Source organism: Penicillium subrubescens (assembly GCF_028828155.1).
Source record: "Penicillium subrubescens strain IBT 31985 chromosome Unknown utg000007l_segment0_segment0, whole genome shotgun sequence".
NCBI lineage: Eukaryota > Fungi > Ascomycota > Eurotiomycetes > Eurotiales > Aspergillaceae > Penicillium > Penicillium subrubescens.
The window spans coordinates 3585279-3598306 of NW_026643157.1; the positions used below are offsets into that span (position 1 = coordinate 3585279).

The following is a 13028-nucleotide window of genomic DNA, read 5'->3' on the forward strand; positions in this document are numbered from 1 at the left end:
ATATCCGCCGACAGGCCCCCCCACACCGTTTTGGCCTCGGAAATTGCAGAGCCTCGCTAATTATTCTTCTCGCGGAAAGATAGGCTTTAAGCGCGACGCAATGAGATTATGAACGACCAATGGAGACACGCGGAGGATTTCTCAGTCAAGCGACACGGTATTCCACAGATAGCGAACCCGTGCGCATAAACAATTAAGATTATTTGGTTCAGACCTTTATACTCGCATCTTCCTCCATTGTAGGATTCTTTTTTCTGCGTAGCCGACGGCCGAAGATGCTCTCAATCGTGGCGAGGGAGCAGACTGCGGCTAACACTCGCGGACCTCTTGCCAGTCCAGCCGGCGAAAGTCCAGAAAAGAATTGTAAAGTCGCCAATGGAGCGATGCAGATCCGCGACGTTGTGGTCTTGTCCAGGCCTGCCTGAACATTATGTTACTCCCGGACTTCGGCACTCCTGGTTCCATTCCCAATTCAAGGCCGAGCCGGCACCGTCTTAATTTGAAACGTTGCCCCTGGAAGCTCAGACGTCTCCGCCTGCACGGTTGTATTAATCCCCAGATTGGCGAGAGCGCCTCGGATGATACCACAGGGAAACCACAGATACTAAGATTCCATCCACAGCGGTCAGCTTTCTGCGAATATCCACAAACACATACAGTACTGCGTACAGAGGGGGCAATGCTCTCGGAGAGGGAGGTCCTTACTGCTTGCGCCATCGTTACAGCTTCCGTTCGTACAGCCATGCTCATCCGGGCGAAGGGTCGGAATGAGCTATCTGTTAACACGTAGACTCCCTGTTCAGTCAAACCGGGTTAGTATCGCGATTGATCCAAGACAGGAGATTTCCGGAGTCTTGTCGCGGTGGTTGCGTGACTGTATGGTGGAATCGCATAACATACTCGGTGGTTTGTTTTCAAATTATCAATTTGTTTTCGGAAGAGGACTGTCCACAAGTCTTTGCAGAGAAACTTGATCACGTCGAGGTTATCGGTGAATCGGGGGCGATCTCGGGAGAATCTGTTAATTGGGTTGTGTTAGTCAACTCCAGTACGCACATCATGCCTCTAATATACCACAGAGACGGCTTGAGAACGAAAGGAAAAACAGCCGAGATCTTCTAGGACTCTGTTTGTCCTCGAGCGCATCCAGGAACATCGCGGGGGGCATGTCTATTCACACACCTCTCAGCAAGACCCTGTCCCACCCTGTATCCCAACGATTCCAGACGAAAATATGTAGACTCGCGAACCTCCTCGTCTTCGGGGTTCTCTTGTGTAGCCAGGTCTTTGGCAAGACGTTCGGCCATGGGGACCAGTTCAATGAGGAGGAAGTCGAAGCATGAGGAGCTCAGGGCGCGGGCGTTTGGGTCGGAGATGGATAATGAGGCTGAGGCGTCGAAGGACATTTTGTGTGAAGTGGAGGGGAAGGGATTTGATCGGAGGAGGGGTTAGAGGGGAGGAGGAGAGGGAGGAGTTGGTGAGGTTGTTGTTGAAGGTGTGGAGTTGGTTTGTCACGGATGGCAATTGGAGGGGAGTTGACGGGTTCGGGAGGCGGTTTACCTACAGTAGTAAGTGGTAGTAAGCCGAGAGTTGGAGAACAGCTTGGGTTTCCCCACTTGCAATACCTGACATAGTGACAGAATACAAGTTACAGAGTACGATTTTGATATACTTAGAAATCAATAAAAGGCTACAATAAACCATACTTCGGTCTTTCTACCGGAATGCCCAACCTACTACATCAATAAACCACCATACGCATGAAAGACACCATTTCAACAAAACACTAACAATTCGTACAATTCCTTCCAGATATAGATGCTTTTCATTGTTGGCATCGAACACACCTGCCTAAGTAACCCAAATGGAAAATCCCAAGAAAATCAGGGATACGCCATAAACACCACGGCCAGATGCATAAGGGGGAATGGGGGATCAACAGAGAGACAGAGACATAAGAACAATACAGTAAAAAAACCCGAACCCAGAAAAAGGTGAGAGCGGGTAACCAAGAAATAAATACGTGAGTCTAGTGAATCAAGTTCCCACGATGGTAACAACCTAGTATGGTGGAGGTGGATAAGCTCGGTTGTTCAGAGGGCTGTTAGCTCCTGGTTGGTAAGGGTCGTGTGTCGCTATCCCACGAATTCCCAAGTTTAAGGCCGGACGCTTGACGGGAGGAACAGGCGATTCGTCGTCATCGTCGTCGCTGCCGGTAAGATCGATGACCTGAGCAGCAGGCCGCTTCTTACTTGATAGCCGAGCCGCGGAAGATGGAGTCGATGCCTCTCGGGACTTCGACTGGGCTGGAGTGCGCTCCAGCATAATATTCGCGGACATTGGTTCTTGTTTCACAGCAGAAGTGCCAGGCTCGCGGATCTCAATCAGGTCGTCATCGTCATCATCGCTTGCCGGTGTTCGTCCACCGAGATTCACGGCGTCTGCATCACTGGGTGCTGACCATGTACCATCCGGCTCGACCACGACTGAATCCACCTCTGTTGACGTGGATCCAAGGATATCGTCAACGTACCTGTATGGTAAGAATCACAGTCAGTGTACAAGTTCTGGGTATACAAGGCCATAGGATGTTGGAACTTACTGGTCAACCTGCAACGACTCGAAGCTCGTTGACTTGGAACACACCGGACAGGTCCAAGTGGGAGCCTGCTTTTGCAGCTCCAAAAATGATGATGCATCGAAGCACTGGTTATGCGTGCAGACCACGGAGCGACAGGGCACTTGGATTCTGAGCGTTGAGAGCGGGCACTTGAGCGACATGATACTTGATGTCGCAACTATATCGGTATCCTCTGCGCGATTTTTCACTATAACAGGCATGCGTCAGAATGTCCAGTCCCTAATAAATAGAAAGCTATTGTTCTTACTTTCGCGGATGACTTGTTCCTTCGAGATGATCTTGCGAGATTTGAGTTGCGCAACAAGTTCATCAACGGGATGTTGTCGAACAAGATTGGCAATTACGAAGAATTTCTTCGCCGTGTTATTAGCAACGCACATTTCCAAGGACACATAGATAACAAAAAGGGGATACCATAGAGATTAGATGCTTACCTTTGTGGTCAGGGCATAGGTCATCACGATGGTGTTTGGGTAGTTTGCTTTTTTGCGAATATGGGGCGTAACATCTGCCGGCTGAGTAGTGCCAGGCTTATTCTTCAATCCACGGAGATTGGCTTTAACTTCATCAAGATTGGCTTTGAGCTCAACTTGGTGAGGGAACGTGATATCCGACTTGGTGTATTGCTTAAGACCCGAGTCGGCCGCACAGTAGACCATCACCCGGAGGTTAGGGTCTGTAGTCAAATCCGTTGCCGTCGATACACTCAGCGTGACCTTGAGCTCCACGCTATCCCTCGTTTGTTCGCGCACTGTTCCATATTAGACAGACTGAATCGACTGTTGGGGGAGGGGGTGCATGCTTGAGTGTATACCTTTGCATTCCATCACCTTCGTCAGAGGATTCAAGATCGTGAAGAACGGGCTTTCCTTGAAAGCGAGGTGACCTGGAGACCAATTAGTCATTGCTGGTAATATTTTAGAGGTAATATAGACGAACTATGTGAGCTGGCGTGGGGAGCCATGGTGCCTCCCAAAGACGCAGGTCGAGGTTGTGATGGTGTAGCCTGAGCAGTAGGTGGGGGTGGAAGTTGATAGCTGGGTGAGGAAGACTGAAAAGCAGAAGCACCAGGGATCGCGGTCTGGTATATACGTCGTCTCAGAGCATCGTAACGGGCTCCGTTGCCCTCGGAATTTGCAAGGCGCTCGAGATCTAATGCAACGAGAGGGTCAATAAGTTGTAACAAAGAAAGCGCATTCACACAGAGATCGCAAATTTCCAGTCAGAGGCCAGGAGAGAAGTCAAAGAGTAGATAAAGATACCCTCTGGAGGAAAAGAGAACTGGCAGAGAGGGAAAACCGAAGAGATAACGAACAATCAATGATGCGCAGCTGCAGCGATGCTTTGACGCCGGATACTGCAAGACCCTCATTGCGTAAAAGGTCCTTCAAATTTGCGTTTGTCAGAGTTTTGATGAGAGCCACGAGATGTGGAATCTCCGACAGCTGGCCGGAGGATGCCATTGCGGAGACAAGAATGCGAGTCGTGCGAGTGGTCGTGTGGTAGTCTCAAAGAGCCCCAAATATGGGCATCGCACAGGCAGAGTGCAATGCAGCTACGCCAGATGTCGAAAGGATGTACACATATACATCGCTGGACGGCGACACAGGCTTGAGATTGCAAAAGGACGTCAGCCTCGAGGAAACTCGCCCGGGAGTGAAGTTGGATTGTTTCGGCGGCGGTTGTCCGTTCCCCGAAGGCGCCTCGTTGCGGATGACATAAGACGCCCGCCTATCGCGATAAAAAAAAGTTTCGAGCCGACGACCTCGTCGCAATTCCCCTCCCAAAACACGACTGCACTCCTTTTCAGGGCCGATTTTACAGAAGATTCCCCTCGTTGGAATATACAAGCGATCCTATCCACAATGGCGAAAAGTGTCCGCGCAAGCGTTTCCAAGCGCAACAGAGCCAACCTCCGCAAGACGGTGTTCGGCCCCATTGTCGATGCCCGCACTGAGCGACTGGCTGCAAAGCTGCAGGAAATCGCCTCGCAGCCCAAGCCCGAGGCCCCTAAGAAGAAAGAAATGGACATCGAGGCGGATGAGACTGGTATGTTTGCTCAAAATGCTTTTTACCCCCTTCAAACGACGTCGCTAACTTTTCTTTTTCCTACAGCCGATCAAAACGATGCCGAGAAAGCCACTCCTGTCGGCGAGGGTAAGTTGACCCCCCTCATGACTCTTGATAACTCTATACATATCTCAATGAGCGGCGATCTAATTGTTGTACAGAGATGGACATCGACAACAAGTCCACCAAGACTCGATCTGCAAAGTCCGGGCGGGTGCAGAAGCAGCCTCGCAACCGAAAGACTCGCCCCTCCATCGTCTTCTCGAAGCCTGTATCCAAGAACAAGAAGGGTGGCCCTAAGAGGAAGTAAGGATTGGTGTCGGAGACGAGGAATATTTGACGATATTGCGGTGGGATGTGGGGATACAAAATTATCCGTGGCGTTGGGAGTCCCTTGGGCATATATGTTTCTTACTTTGTTACGACCTCTAGTCAATTGCATCTGTAGATACACTACGACATTGTTTTGGCTTTGCAAAATGAGAATATGTAGAAATAGCAGACCTGATAGAGGTCGGCACCGATTAGATCGATCCACCACGATGATCAGCCAAAGAGGCGTAGAATGCGGGTGAAGGCGGTGTGGTCGCGTATCGCCAACTCGTCAACAACCAGGGTGACTTATTTCATGTTACCCTCTGTTAAGAATATTTCTTTACGGAAAATTATGCTCTACAGGCCAGATCGTGTCTGTCGGGGGCGAGCATCATGAGTCTCTTCCAATCCAGCTGGACCACTTTGCTGGCCAATATCTTGATCCCTGTGGGAATCCTCACTTTCTCTTCCGGGTTCTTCCCCTATAAGCCACTCCTTCCGGGCCTTGCGGCATTCGATGAGGCTGATCAGGATGCCACGTCTCCAATTTTTGATAAAGTCGTGTTTATGGTGGTAGATGCATTGCGCAGGTAGGAGACTCATTAACTCAAATCGGAAAGTAAATCATTCACTAATCGATCATACAGTGACTTTGTTTACTCCAACGAGTCTGGATTCTTGTTCACGCAAAGGTCTGTATTCCCTTGCAAATTCATCCCGATATTATCAAGAAATGGAATGAGTACTTAGAGAAAGATAAAATTGCTGATTGTGTTTCTAGTCTGATTCGATCGGGTGTGGCATTGCCCTTTACTGCCCATGCAAGCTCTCCAACGGTCACCATGCCTCGATTAAAGGCCATGACTACAGGTTCTGTTCCATCGTTCCTGGATGTGATCCTCAATATCGCCGAGTCAGACACATCGTCAACTCTTGCTTTCCAGGACACCTGGCTAGCCCAATTGAAAGCCCGAGGAGATCAACTTGTCATGTACGGGGATGATACGTGGCTTAAACTGTTCCCTGGCATGTTTGGTCGAGCTGATGGCACTACCAGCTTCTTTGTATCGGTAAGTAATCCACATGGAACCTAATATATTGTCTTCGATGGGACTCGAGCTTAGTGAGTCTTCATTTCTAACTTCTTCCCTACAGGACTTTGTGGAAGTGGACCAGAATGTTACCCGTCATGTTCCGACTGAGCTTGCCCAAGACGACTGGTCAGCTATGATCATGCATTACTTGGGTTTGGATCACATTGGCCACAAGGCAGGGCCTAGAAGGTATTTCTTCATTCATTTCTTGCATTGTTATTCTGACTATCTTGTCTAACATTATTATATAGCTCGTACATGATACCAAAACAGCAAGAGATGGACGCAATCGTGAACGAAGTTTACAGCGCAATTCAACAGAAGCCACATCTTGAGTCTACTTTGTTCGTTCTGTGCGGCGATCATGGCATGAATGATGCCGGAAACCATGGTGGTGCATCGGCCGGAGAGACATCCCCGGCCCTACTCTTTATCTCACCTAAATTCGAGGCTTTGGGAGTCCGCCAAGAAAGCCCTGTTGAGGCCTTTGACGATCTCCAATACTACCGTACAGTCGAACAAGCAGACATTACACCGACATTGGCTGGTCTCCTCGGATTGCCAATCCCTCTCAACAGCCTGGGGGTCTTTATCCCCGAGTTTCTAGATCTGTGGGAATCCAGTAAGCTGTTCCTCCTTCCCAACAGAAGCACATCAACTCACCCCAGTCAACAGAATCCCAGCGGCTTCAGATGTTGACTCGAAATGCTCGTCAACTCTTAAATACCGTCCAAGCTACGTTCCCTGGCTTTGCATTCAACCAAGAAGCCATTGCGGCAAGCTGTGCAACAGGAGCAGACTCTGGTATCGAAGGTGCCCAGTGCGCATGGTCCGAAGTTCTCCGGCTTTCATCTGGCGCCATCACAAATGACGAGACATCCTCAGCTCTGGAATCATCCCTGCTGCGGTTTTCGCGAATCGCACAAGATGTGATGAGCAGCACCGCAAGTAATTACAATATCTCCAGACTCTGCCTGGGACTGGTAATCACTGGCATTGCGGCGCTTCTCGTCTTCCCCAACACATATTATGAATGTGCGCGGTCGACGTATACTGGAGTCTTCCTTGGATTCATGATCGTTGGCTATGGAAGCATGATGTTCGCGAGCAGTTATGTGGAGGAGGAGCAACAATTCTGGTATTGGATTTGCTCCGGGTGGATGTTCTATTTACACGCTCGGTCGGCATCGCCCAGGACAGGCTCTTCAAGAGCTACTGGCAGACTGTCTCGTCACGGCAGCAAGTTTGCTATTCTGGGACTCGCAGTCGCCCAGCGGGTTATTCGGCGCTGGAATCAGACTGGCCAGAAATTTGCAGCCGAACCAGATATTGCGCGAACTTTTTTTCCAGCCCACCCGGCCGTCTTTTGGGGTTTGTTTTTGCTCTCATATGCAGATGCGGGGTATCATATTCTGCGAAGTCTACCATCCTCTGCTGTGCTAAAGCTTGGAGGCGTAGGCCTTACAGCTTTGGCTTTTATATTCAAGCTGAATTTCGTCGCAAACGACTCTCCTGAACTCCTTGTGGGGTCCTTCTTATCGAAGACCGCAGAGATATGGCCAGAAAGTCTGTCACTGGTTCTGCAGGCAAGGCTCATCTTTGGAGGGCTTGTGTGTTGTGCTCTTCTTGCGATCGTGGCCCAATATCAGCCCGGTGCAAGGCGTGGTAAGCTGTCCTCTCTTCCTCCCAATTCCCGCTCAAAACACTGACAAATCCAAACAGTCTCCAATACACTCCTCCACGAGGCTCTTCATCTGTTCTTGATGACCCAATCTCGAGCCTCCAACATCCCCCTATTCTTCGTATTCCGCATCGCTGCCATGACACTGTCCTCGATGAACCTGTCAGGAATCGAGGTAACCATCACAACCTTGATCCTCCAATACACCACCTTCTTTGCATTTGGAGGTTCGAACGCGATCTCCTCAGTCGATCTTTCAAGTGCCTACAACGGTGTCGGCAGCTACAGCGTAGTGATGGTAGGAATTTTGACGTTCGTTAGCAACTGGGCGGGCCCAATCTGGTGGGTTTCTGCAGGCCACTTGCTTCGACCCCAACAAGGCTCGGAGGATCATAACGCAGCTTCGCTGCTCACATTCCACATCGCCACTTCACTGATGTCCGTCATGGCAGCGTGTACTGCCCTGCGGACACATCTGTTCATTTGGACCGTGTTCTCGCCCAAATATTTGTATACGATGGCATGGGCGACAGCCAACCATGTTGCAGTGAATCTGCTGGGCGGTGCTGGTCTTTCTTTTCTTCGGTCTCGGAAATGAGACATTTCAAATCTAGTGCAATAGACCATTTCATATCACATGTACGCTGAATGTGACCCGTAGTACTGTACGAACAGGACGAGTGCCGTGCTGCCGTGTTTAGAATAGACCACTGAATAGATCATCAATGGCGTTCTTCTTCTTTTTGGTCTTTTTCGTCTTTTTGATGGCAGGCGCTTTGACAGAAGTAGATTTTTCGGACGCCTTCTGAGAGACTTGAGGTCCTTGATCTGATAAAGGCACCACGCCAATATCAGCACGGCTCACGCGTTCTCCACGATCCTCAGTGGGTGGAGCAGACAGAGTTTTCTTCATCTGCGGTCGCTGGCGCGTCTCCTCTTCAAACTTTATCCCCGTTGCCTTGGCAAATCGGGACAACGTCGCCAACAGTACGATTCCCAGTGTCGAAAACTGGTTTTCGGCAATCACAGTAGAGAATGCCCTGTCGGGATTGTTAGTCAGGTTCTAGCAGCAGATCCCTTGTCGGTGGCCAGGGTCCTTTCAGCACACGTAGATGAGAGCAATACATACAAATAACACCTTGGAATCAGATGTGTAGAAAGATACTGCTTGTAAGCAGCTGGAATCGTGGCACTCGCGTTTTGCGATCCCAGCTCAACAGCTGTGCGCTTCAGCCGGGAGAGCCACTTCCACCAATTTGCCCGTTGGTGCTGGTTCTTGTTGCGATGAGAGACCAGATGCAGTACCGCATGTACTGCCTGGATCTCCTGGGTATCCATGGCGTGGGAAGCCGGGAGGCGCGAAGTTGAGTCGAGAAAATGGCGGAGTCCACAATTTTGCGGGTGTCTCCGCTGGCTCCGCGGGCGAAAATGCCAAGTCCGCCCTGATATGTAAGGTTGGCGATAACGATAAAGTCGACAAGTACATACATACAAGATGAACGCACGCCATACGCTAAATCGGGCAGTTTCAACTGACCTGCCCTTTACAAAGAAAAACCTAAACGCCCATAAATGAAGTTGAAGAAAGAAAGATCCGGGTCACAGCCAGGTCATCTCAACAGGCGAATTTAGCGGCCGGAGCCAACCAAGAACACCCAGAGACGACCAAGATGAAACCGCATCCCAGATCGTCAATTCAACAAAAACTAAAACTAAAAACTGAAAATGAAAATGGATCAAAAAATCCCAAAATCCCAAAATCCCAAAAATCCAGAAACCCGCGCGCAAGAAAAAAAAATTCCCACCCGTCCATCCACTCACTCCAACACCGAAAACTCCAACACCAACTCCAACAATTGTTTCATCCCTCAGCCACGGGGGGGGATGAGCCCGGGCTTCGGGGCAACGGGGTCGTCGAACCGCCACCTAGTTGTTGGTGGGGTAATCCTCGGCTGGGGGGGAAGTCGAGGTCGGCCAGCCCTGCGGGTGGCGGTGGGGGTCTCAGCCCCGCGCAGACCTATGAAGAGTGATCAGTAACCGATGGAAGAAGTCAGGGTAGAGGTAAGGTGAACTAACCAGCATCAACCTGGCTGCGGAAAACACCCATCGACAGGGTGTAGAAATTGCTGACCAGCGGGAAAAACGCCTCCGCGCCGGTCTTGGGTCCACTGGTGTGGAACAGCTGAATTGGAGGTCAGTATTCTGTTCAATATCTTCAACACAGGAGAGAGCAATGGTTCTTACTCTTGGACGGTTGTCCGGGTGGTTGAGGATTACCGGACTATTCCGGAATCGCTCGATCAGGGTGCTCAATCCCTGAACATCTGTTTGATATAAAGATTAGATCAATCATCGGATGGTAAAATCATCAATGGAAGCAGTTCTTACCAGCATAACTGGCTTCGGCGATTTTTCCAGTAAATCGCTCGAAGCCAGGCCAGGTACGCCCGGCACGGGCCCGAACAAACTAAACCAGTGTCAGTACCATTTTTTTTTCAAGAATGCCCAGATCCAAGGCTCACGGTCGCGATGTCGGCGGGCTAAGAGAACTGTCAGTGAGTGTTACATACTTCAGAAGGGATAGAGACCATCACTCACCGTCGCGAAATTCACGAACGCGTAGCCGACGCTGTAAAAATGGTAAAAACGGGGTTAGTGTTTGATTCAAGCCACTTTTTGTTTTTCAAAAACTCACTTCTGGTTGGCTCCGAAGTCTAGTAATGGGGGTGAAAGCACGTTAGTCCATCTGTTCCATGAGAGGTGAGGAGGAAGAGAGACCAATGGCTTACCAATTCGGAGATAGACATAGTCGTAGCGCCCGGCGCTCGACATGTCCAAGACGGACTTGAATTCTCTCTAAAAAAATGGTTAGTTTTTCATGATCCAATATCATAAACAACCAGGAAACCAAGACTTACCCAAGTCATCTTGTTCGGGATGTTGCGGCACATGATCTATATCAAGAACAACCGATCAGCTTTCAAACATCCTTTGTATGATATCTCACGAACGAATACTTACGGCTGTTCGGCCATCAGTGCCGCACGCGATCTTGTTCAGGTCGATCGCGTGTTCTTGGTCGTCACGACCGCTGACGGGGGTCCGGGGCGTAACGGGGGGCGGCCCGAGTTGGTGCCGCGGCGGCCGGGAGTCTTCGCCGGGGTCTTGGGGGTACGGCGGACAGACCCTCTCCAGCTACCCTTCATGCCAGCTTCGTAGTCGTGGCGGGCCTTGGACGTGGTGGCGAAGTGACTACCGGCCACGGGAGGCATCACTTCGAGAACGAGGACCTGAGCAGTATGATTAGCATTGTTTCGTCCACAACATCAAAAAGAACCATTGTCTGTAGTACATACAGCATCGCGAATCCCGTTCAGGGCCCTGATTGCGTTGAGAGCCGACTGGATCTGGCGGTATCTGACCTCCACCTCATAGTACCGGACCATCAAAGGGTAATCCTCTTGTCCAGGCAGAACCACAGCCGAGTAAACAACTCCAACCAGTTGCAGGAACGGCAACACATGATCCACGACGTTCGAAACTTTCACAGGAGACTGTGGTCCGCACCAAGCGGTAACAATCACCACATCGTCCAGATCCGCAGAAATCGGGAAGGGCAGTCTAGTGGCATCATTGAATTCATCCACCGACAGGGGATACACATGCCATCCGATTTGCGCCCTCTGGATCATGTCCATCCATTTAAGTGCGTCGTTAAGATCATCAAAGCCGATGTAGAAATGACCCTTGGTGTTCAACTCTGTGACGAACGGACCGATCGCTGACTTGAAGTGCTGATCTCATTGTTAGCATTCATCACTCATTGGACATAATTTGTAATTACATACCTGGGCAATTTGAAGGGCCAACATAGGGTCGGTGTCGGTATCAATGTTTGCCACACGGAAGCGACGAGGGACGGTTCGCGGAGTAGGGGGTGAATAGGGCAGAAGGCTCTGAGAGTGGACCTGAGGAGTAGACCGAACATGACCAGGGCTAGGATGGCTGGGTCGGACAGTCAGAGGAGAATCGGAAGGATGCGCCATGTCCGGATGAGTAAGCCCAGGAGGAGGACGAATCTGGCCAGCAGGAATGAATCCTTCAGCGAGCAGTCGGGGCTGATGAATGGAGGCCTCATCAAAGACAGAGCCGGCAGGATCGTAAGCAGCAATTTGGCGAACGCCGAGATTGAAGTTCATAGGAGTTGTCGGAACAGGAGTCGCAGCAGCCATTTGGCGAACACCGAGATTTCGATTCATAGGAGTTGCCGGGACAGGAGTAGCCAGATACTGTGACTGGGTATCACGGCGAGGCACATGGGCGAGAGAATAAGGGTTATCATCCACTTCAGCACGAGATGACTGTTGCTGCCAAAGCTCCGCAGCAGTGGGTTGCCGCTGGGTCCAAGGGTATTCATAGTGACGGGGGAAAGCTCGAGCGAGCCAGTCATCATCAAGTAGGGCAGGAGTCGCCTGATTCTCCGAAATCCTAACACCCTGAGTGCGTTCATTGCGATGGGGGAAAGTTTTATCGAAAAATTCATCAACAGATGGAACAGGGGTTGATTGAGTCTCCGAAATGCTGACACCCTGAGTGCGTTCATTGAGACGGCAGGAAACACCAGCAGACAAGTCATCATCAACCGGAGCGGGAGTTGATGGGCGCTCCGAAGTGCTGTCATCCTTAGTCCGTGCCGATGGGATAGGCCTAGTAGATGCTGTTAGCTTTGTTGTTTCAAGTTGAATAAGTATGGAAGATGGCGGAAAATTGTATGAATTTGATACAAATGTATCAATCTTGGAAAATTTTCACAACAAGACTTGATACACTTGATAGATACATTCAAGTGTCGTGACATGTCATGAGTAAAGTGATAAAGTAGAAGGAAGTAACTTACACAAGAGGAATGACGGGAAAGACTCGAGAGGGCCAAACAGCAGGGCGAGGGCGAGGAGTTGCTGGAGGCATGGAGTAGCCCTGAGATCCCAAGCCCGGAATGGGCGGAATTCCCTCGGGGTGATTGTCACTCATGATTCCTGAATTGAATTGTTAGATGATGAACAGGTAGGATGATGAATAGGGATGATGTTCGCAGCGGGGTCTGCCAGAGTCTTAACGAGAAATTGGGGCAGCTTTACCGAATCTCAAGCCCGACCTTAACGACGCGTCGGCACCGAGTCGACAGTGTAGTCAACCGGTGAATCCGACGACAGTCACGATCAGGGCA

At 50.3% G+C, this 13028-nt stretch overlaps 7 protein-coding genes across 7 annotated transcripts; 3 read left to right on the forward strand and 4 right to left on the reverse strand.

The window, feature by feature from the left end:
- Positions 1-245: 245 nt before the first annotated feature.
- Positions 246-1530, reverse strand: N7473_011017 (trafficking protein particle complex subunit). Its single transcript, XM_057156956.1, has 4 exons — positions 1183-1530; positions 901-1018; positions 706-795; positions 246-604 (listed from the first exon to the last, which is right to left on the reverse strand). Exons 1-4 carry the CDS (start codon positions 1404-1406, stop codon positions 473-475), a joined length of 564 nt encoding a protein of 187 aa, XP_057005611.1. The 5' UTR covers positions 1407-1530; the 3' UTR covers positions 246-472.
- A 531-nt stretch (positions 1531-2061) lies between these two features.
- N7473_011018 (uncharacterized protein) lies at positions 2062-4104 on the reverse strand (the record flags this gene model as incomplete). The annotated part of the gene is made up of 7 exons (XM_057156957.1): positions 2062-2533; positions 2603-2828; positions 2889-2994; positions 3076-3392; positions 3456-3527; positions 3581-3793; positions 3957-4104. 7 exons carry the CDS (start codon positions 4102-4104, stop codon positions 2062-2064), a joined length of 1554 nt encoding a protein of 517 aa, XP_057005612.1.
- A 61-nt stretch (positions 4105-4165) lies between these two features.
- On the forward strand, positions 4166-4363 carry N7473_011019 (uncharacterized protein; the record flags this gene model as incomplete). The annotated part of the gene is made up of 1 exon (XM_057156958.1): positions 4166-4363. One exon carries the CDS (start codon positions 4166-4168, stop codon positions 4361-4363), a length of 198 nt encoding a protein of 65 aa, XP_057005613.1.
- Positions 4364-4506: 143 nt separating this feature from the next.
- On the forward strand, positions 4507-5021 carry N7473_011020 (DUF2423 domain-containing protein; the record flags this gene model as incomplete). The annotated part of the gene is made up of 3 exons (XM_057156959.1): positions 4507-4690; positions 4757-4798; positions 4873-5021. 3 exons carry the CDS (start codon positions 4507-4509, stop codon positions 5019-5021), a joined length of 375 nt encoding a protein of 124 aa, XP_057005614.1.
- A 398-nt stretch (positions 5022-5419) lies between these two features.
- Positions 5420-8399, forward strand: las21 (mannose-ethanolamine phosphotransferase LAS21; the record flags this gene model as incomplete). Its single annotated transcript, XM_057156960.1, has 7 exons — positions 5420-5616; positions 5674-5718; positions 5808-6096; positions 6182-6309; positions 6372-6742; positions 6796-7785; positions 7843-8399. 7 exons carry the CDS (start codon positions 5420-5422, stop codon positions 8397-8399), a joined length of 2577 nt encoding a protein of 858 aa, XP_057005615.1.
- A 99-nt stretch (positions 8400-8498) lies between these two features.
- N7473_011022 (uncharacterized protein) lies at positions 8499-9139 on the reverse strand (the record flags this gene model as incomplete). Its single annotated transcript, XM_057156961.1, has 2 exons — positions 8499-8841; positions 8931-9139. 2 exons carry the CDS (start codon positions 9137-9139, stop codon positions 8499-8501), a joined length of 552 nt encoding a protein of 183 aa, XP_057005616.1.
- A 530-nt stretch (positions 9140-9669) lies between these two features.
- On the reverse strand, positions 9670-12832 carry N7473_011023 (putative meiosis protein MEI2; the record flags this gene model as incomplete). Its single annotated transcript, XM_057156962.1, has 14 exons — positions 9670-9818; positions 9878-9983; positions 10046-10125; positions 10190-10268; positions 10324-10341; positions 10400-10430; positions 10497-10515; positions 10591-10657; positions 10720-10755; positions 10823-10953; positions 11001-11091; positions 11158-11595; positions 11650-12508; positions 12699-12832. 14 exons carry the CDS (start codon positions 12830-12832, stop codon positions 9670-9672), a joined length of 2238 nt encoding a protein of 745 aa, XP_057005617.1.
- Positions 12833-13028: the final 196 nt, after the last annotated feature.

What these genes read in the sequence shown, in the direction of transcription:
- N7473_011017 (XM_057156956.1), bottom strand. Translation starts at nt 1,406, where the DNA reads ATGTCCTTCGACGCCTCAGCCTCATTATCCATCTCCGACCCAAACGCC. An exon ending in GGACAGGGTCTTGCTGAGAG is followed by an intron (nt 1,019 to 1,182) that starts GTGTGTGAATAG and finishes CCCAATTAACAG; the next exon opens with ATTCTCCCGAGATCGCCCCC. An exon ending in CTGTAACGATGGCGCAAGCA is followed by an intron (nt 605 to 705) that starts GTAAGGACCTCC and finishes ATGGAATCTTAG; the next exon opens with TATCTGTGGTTTCCCTGTGG.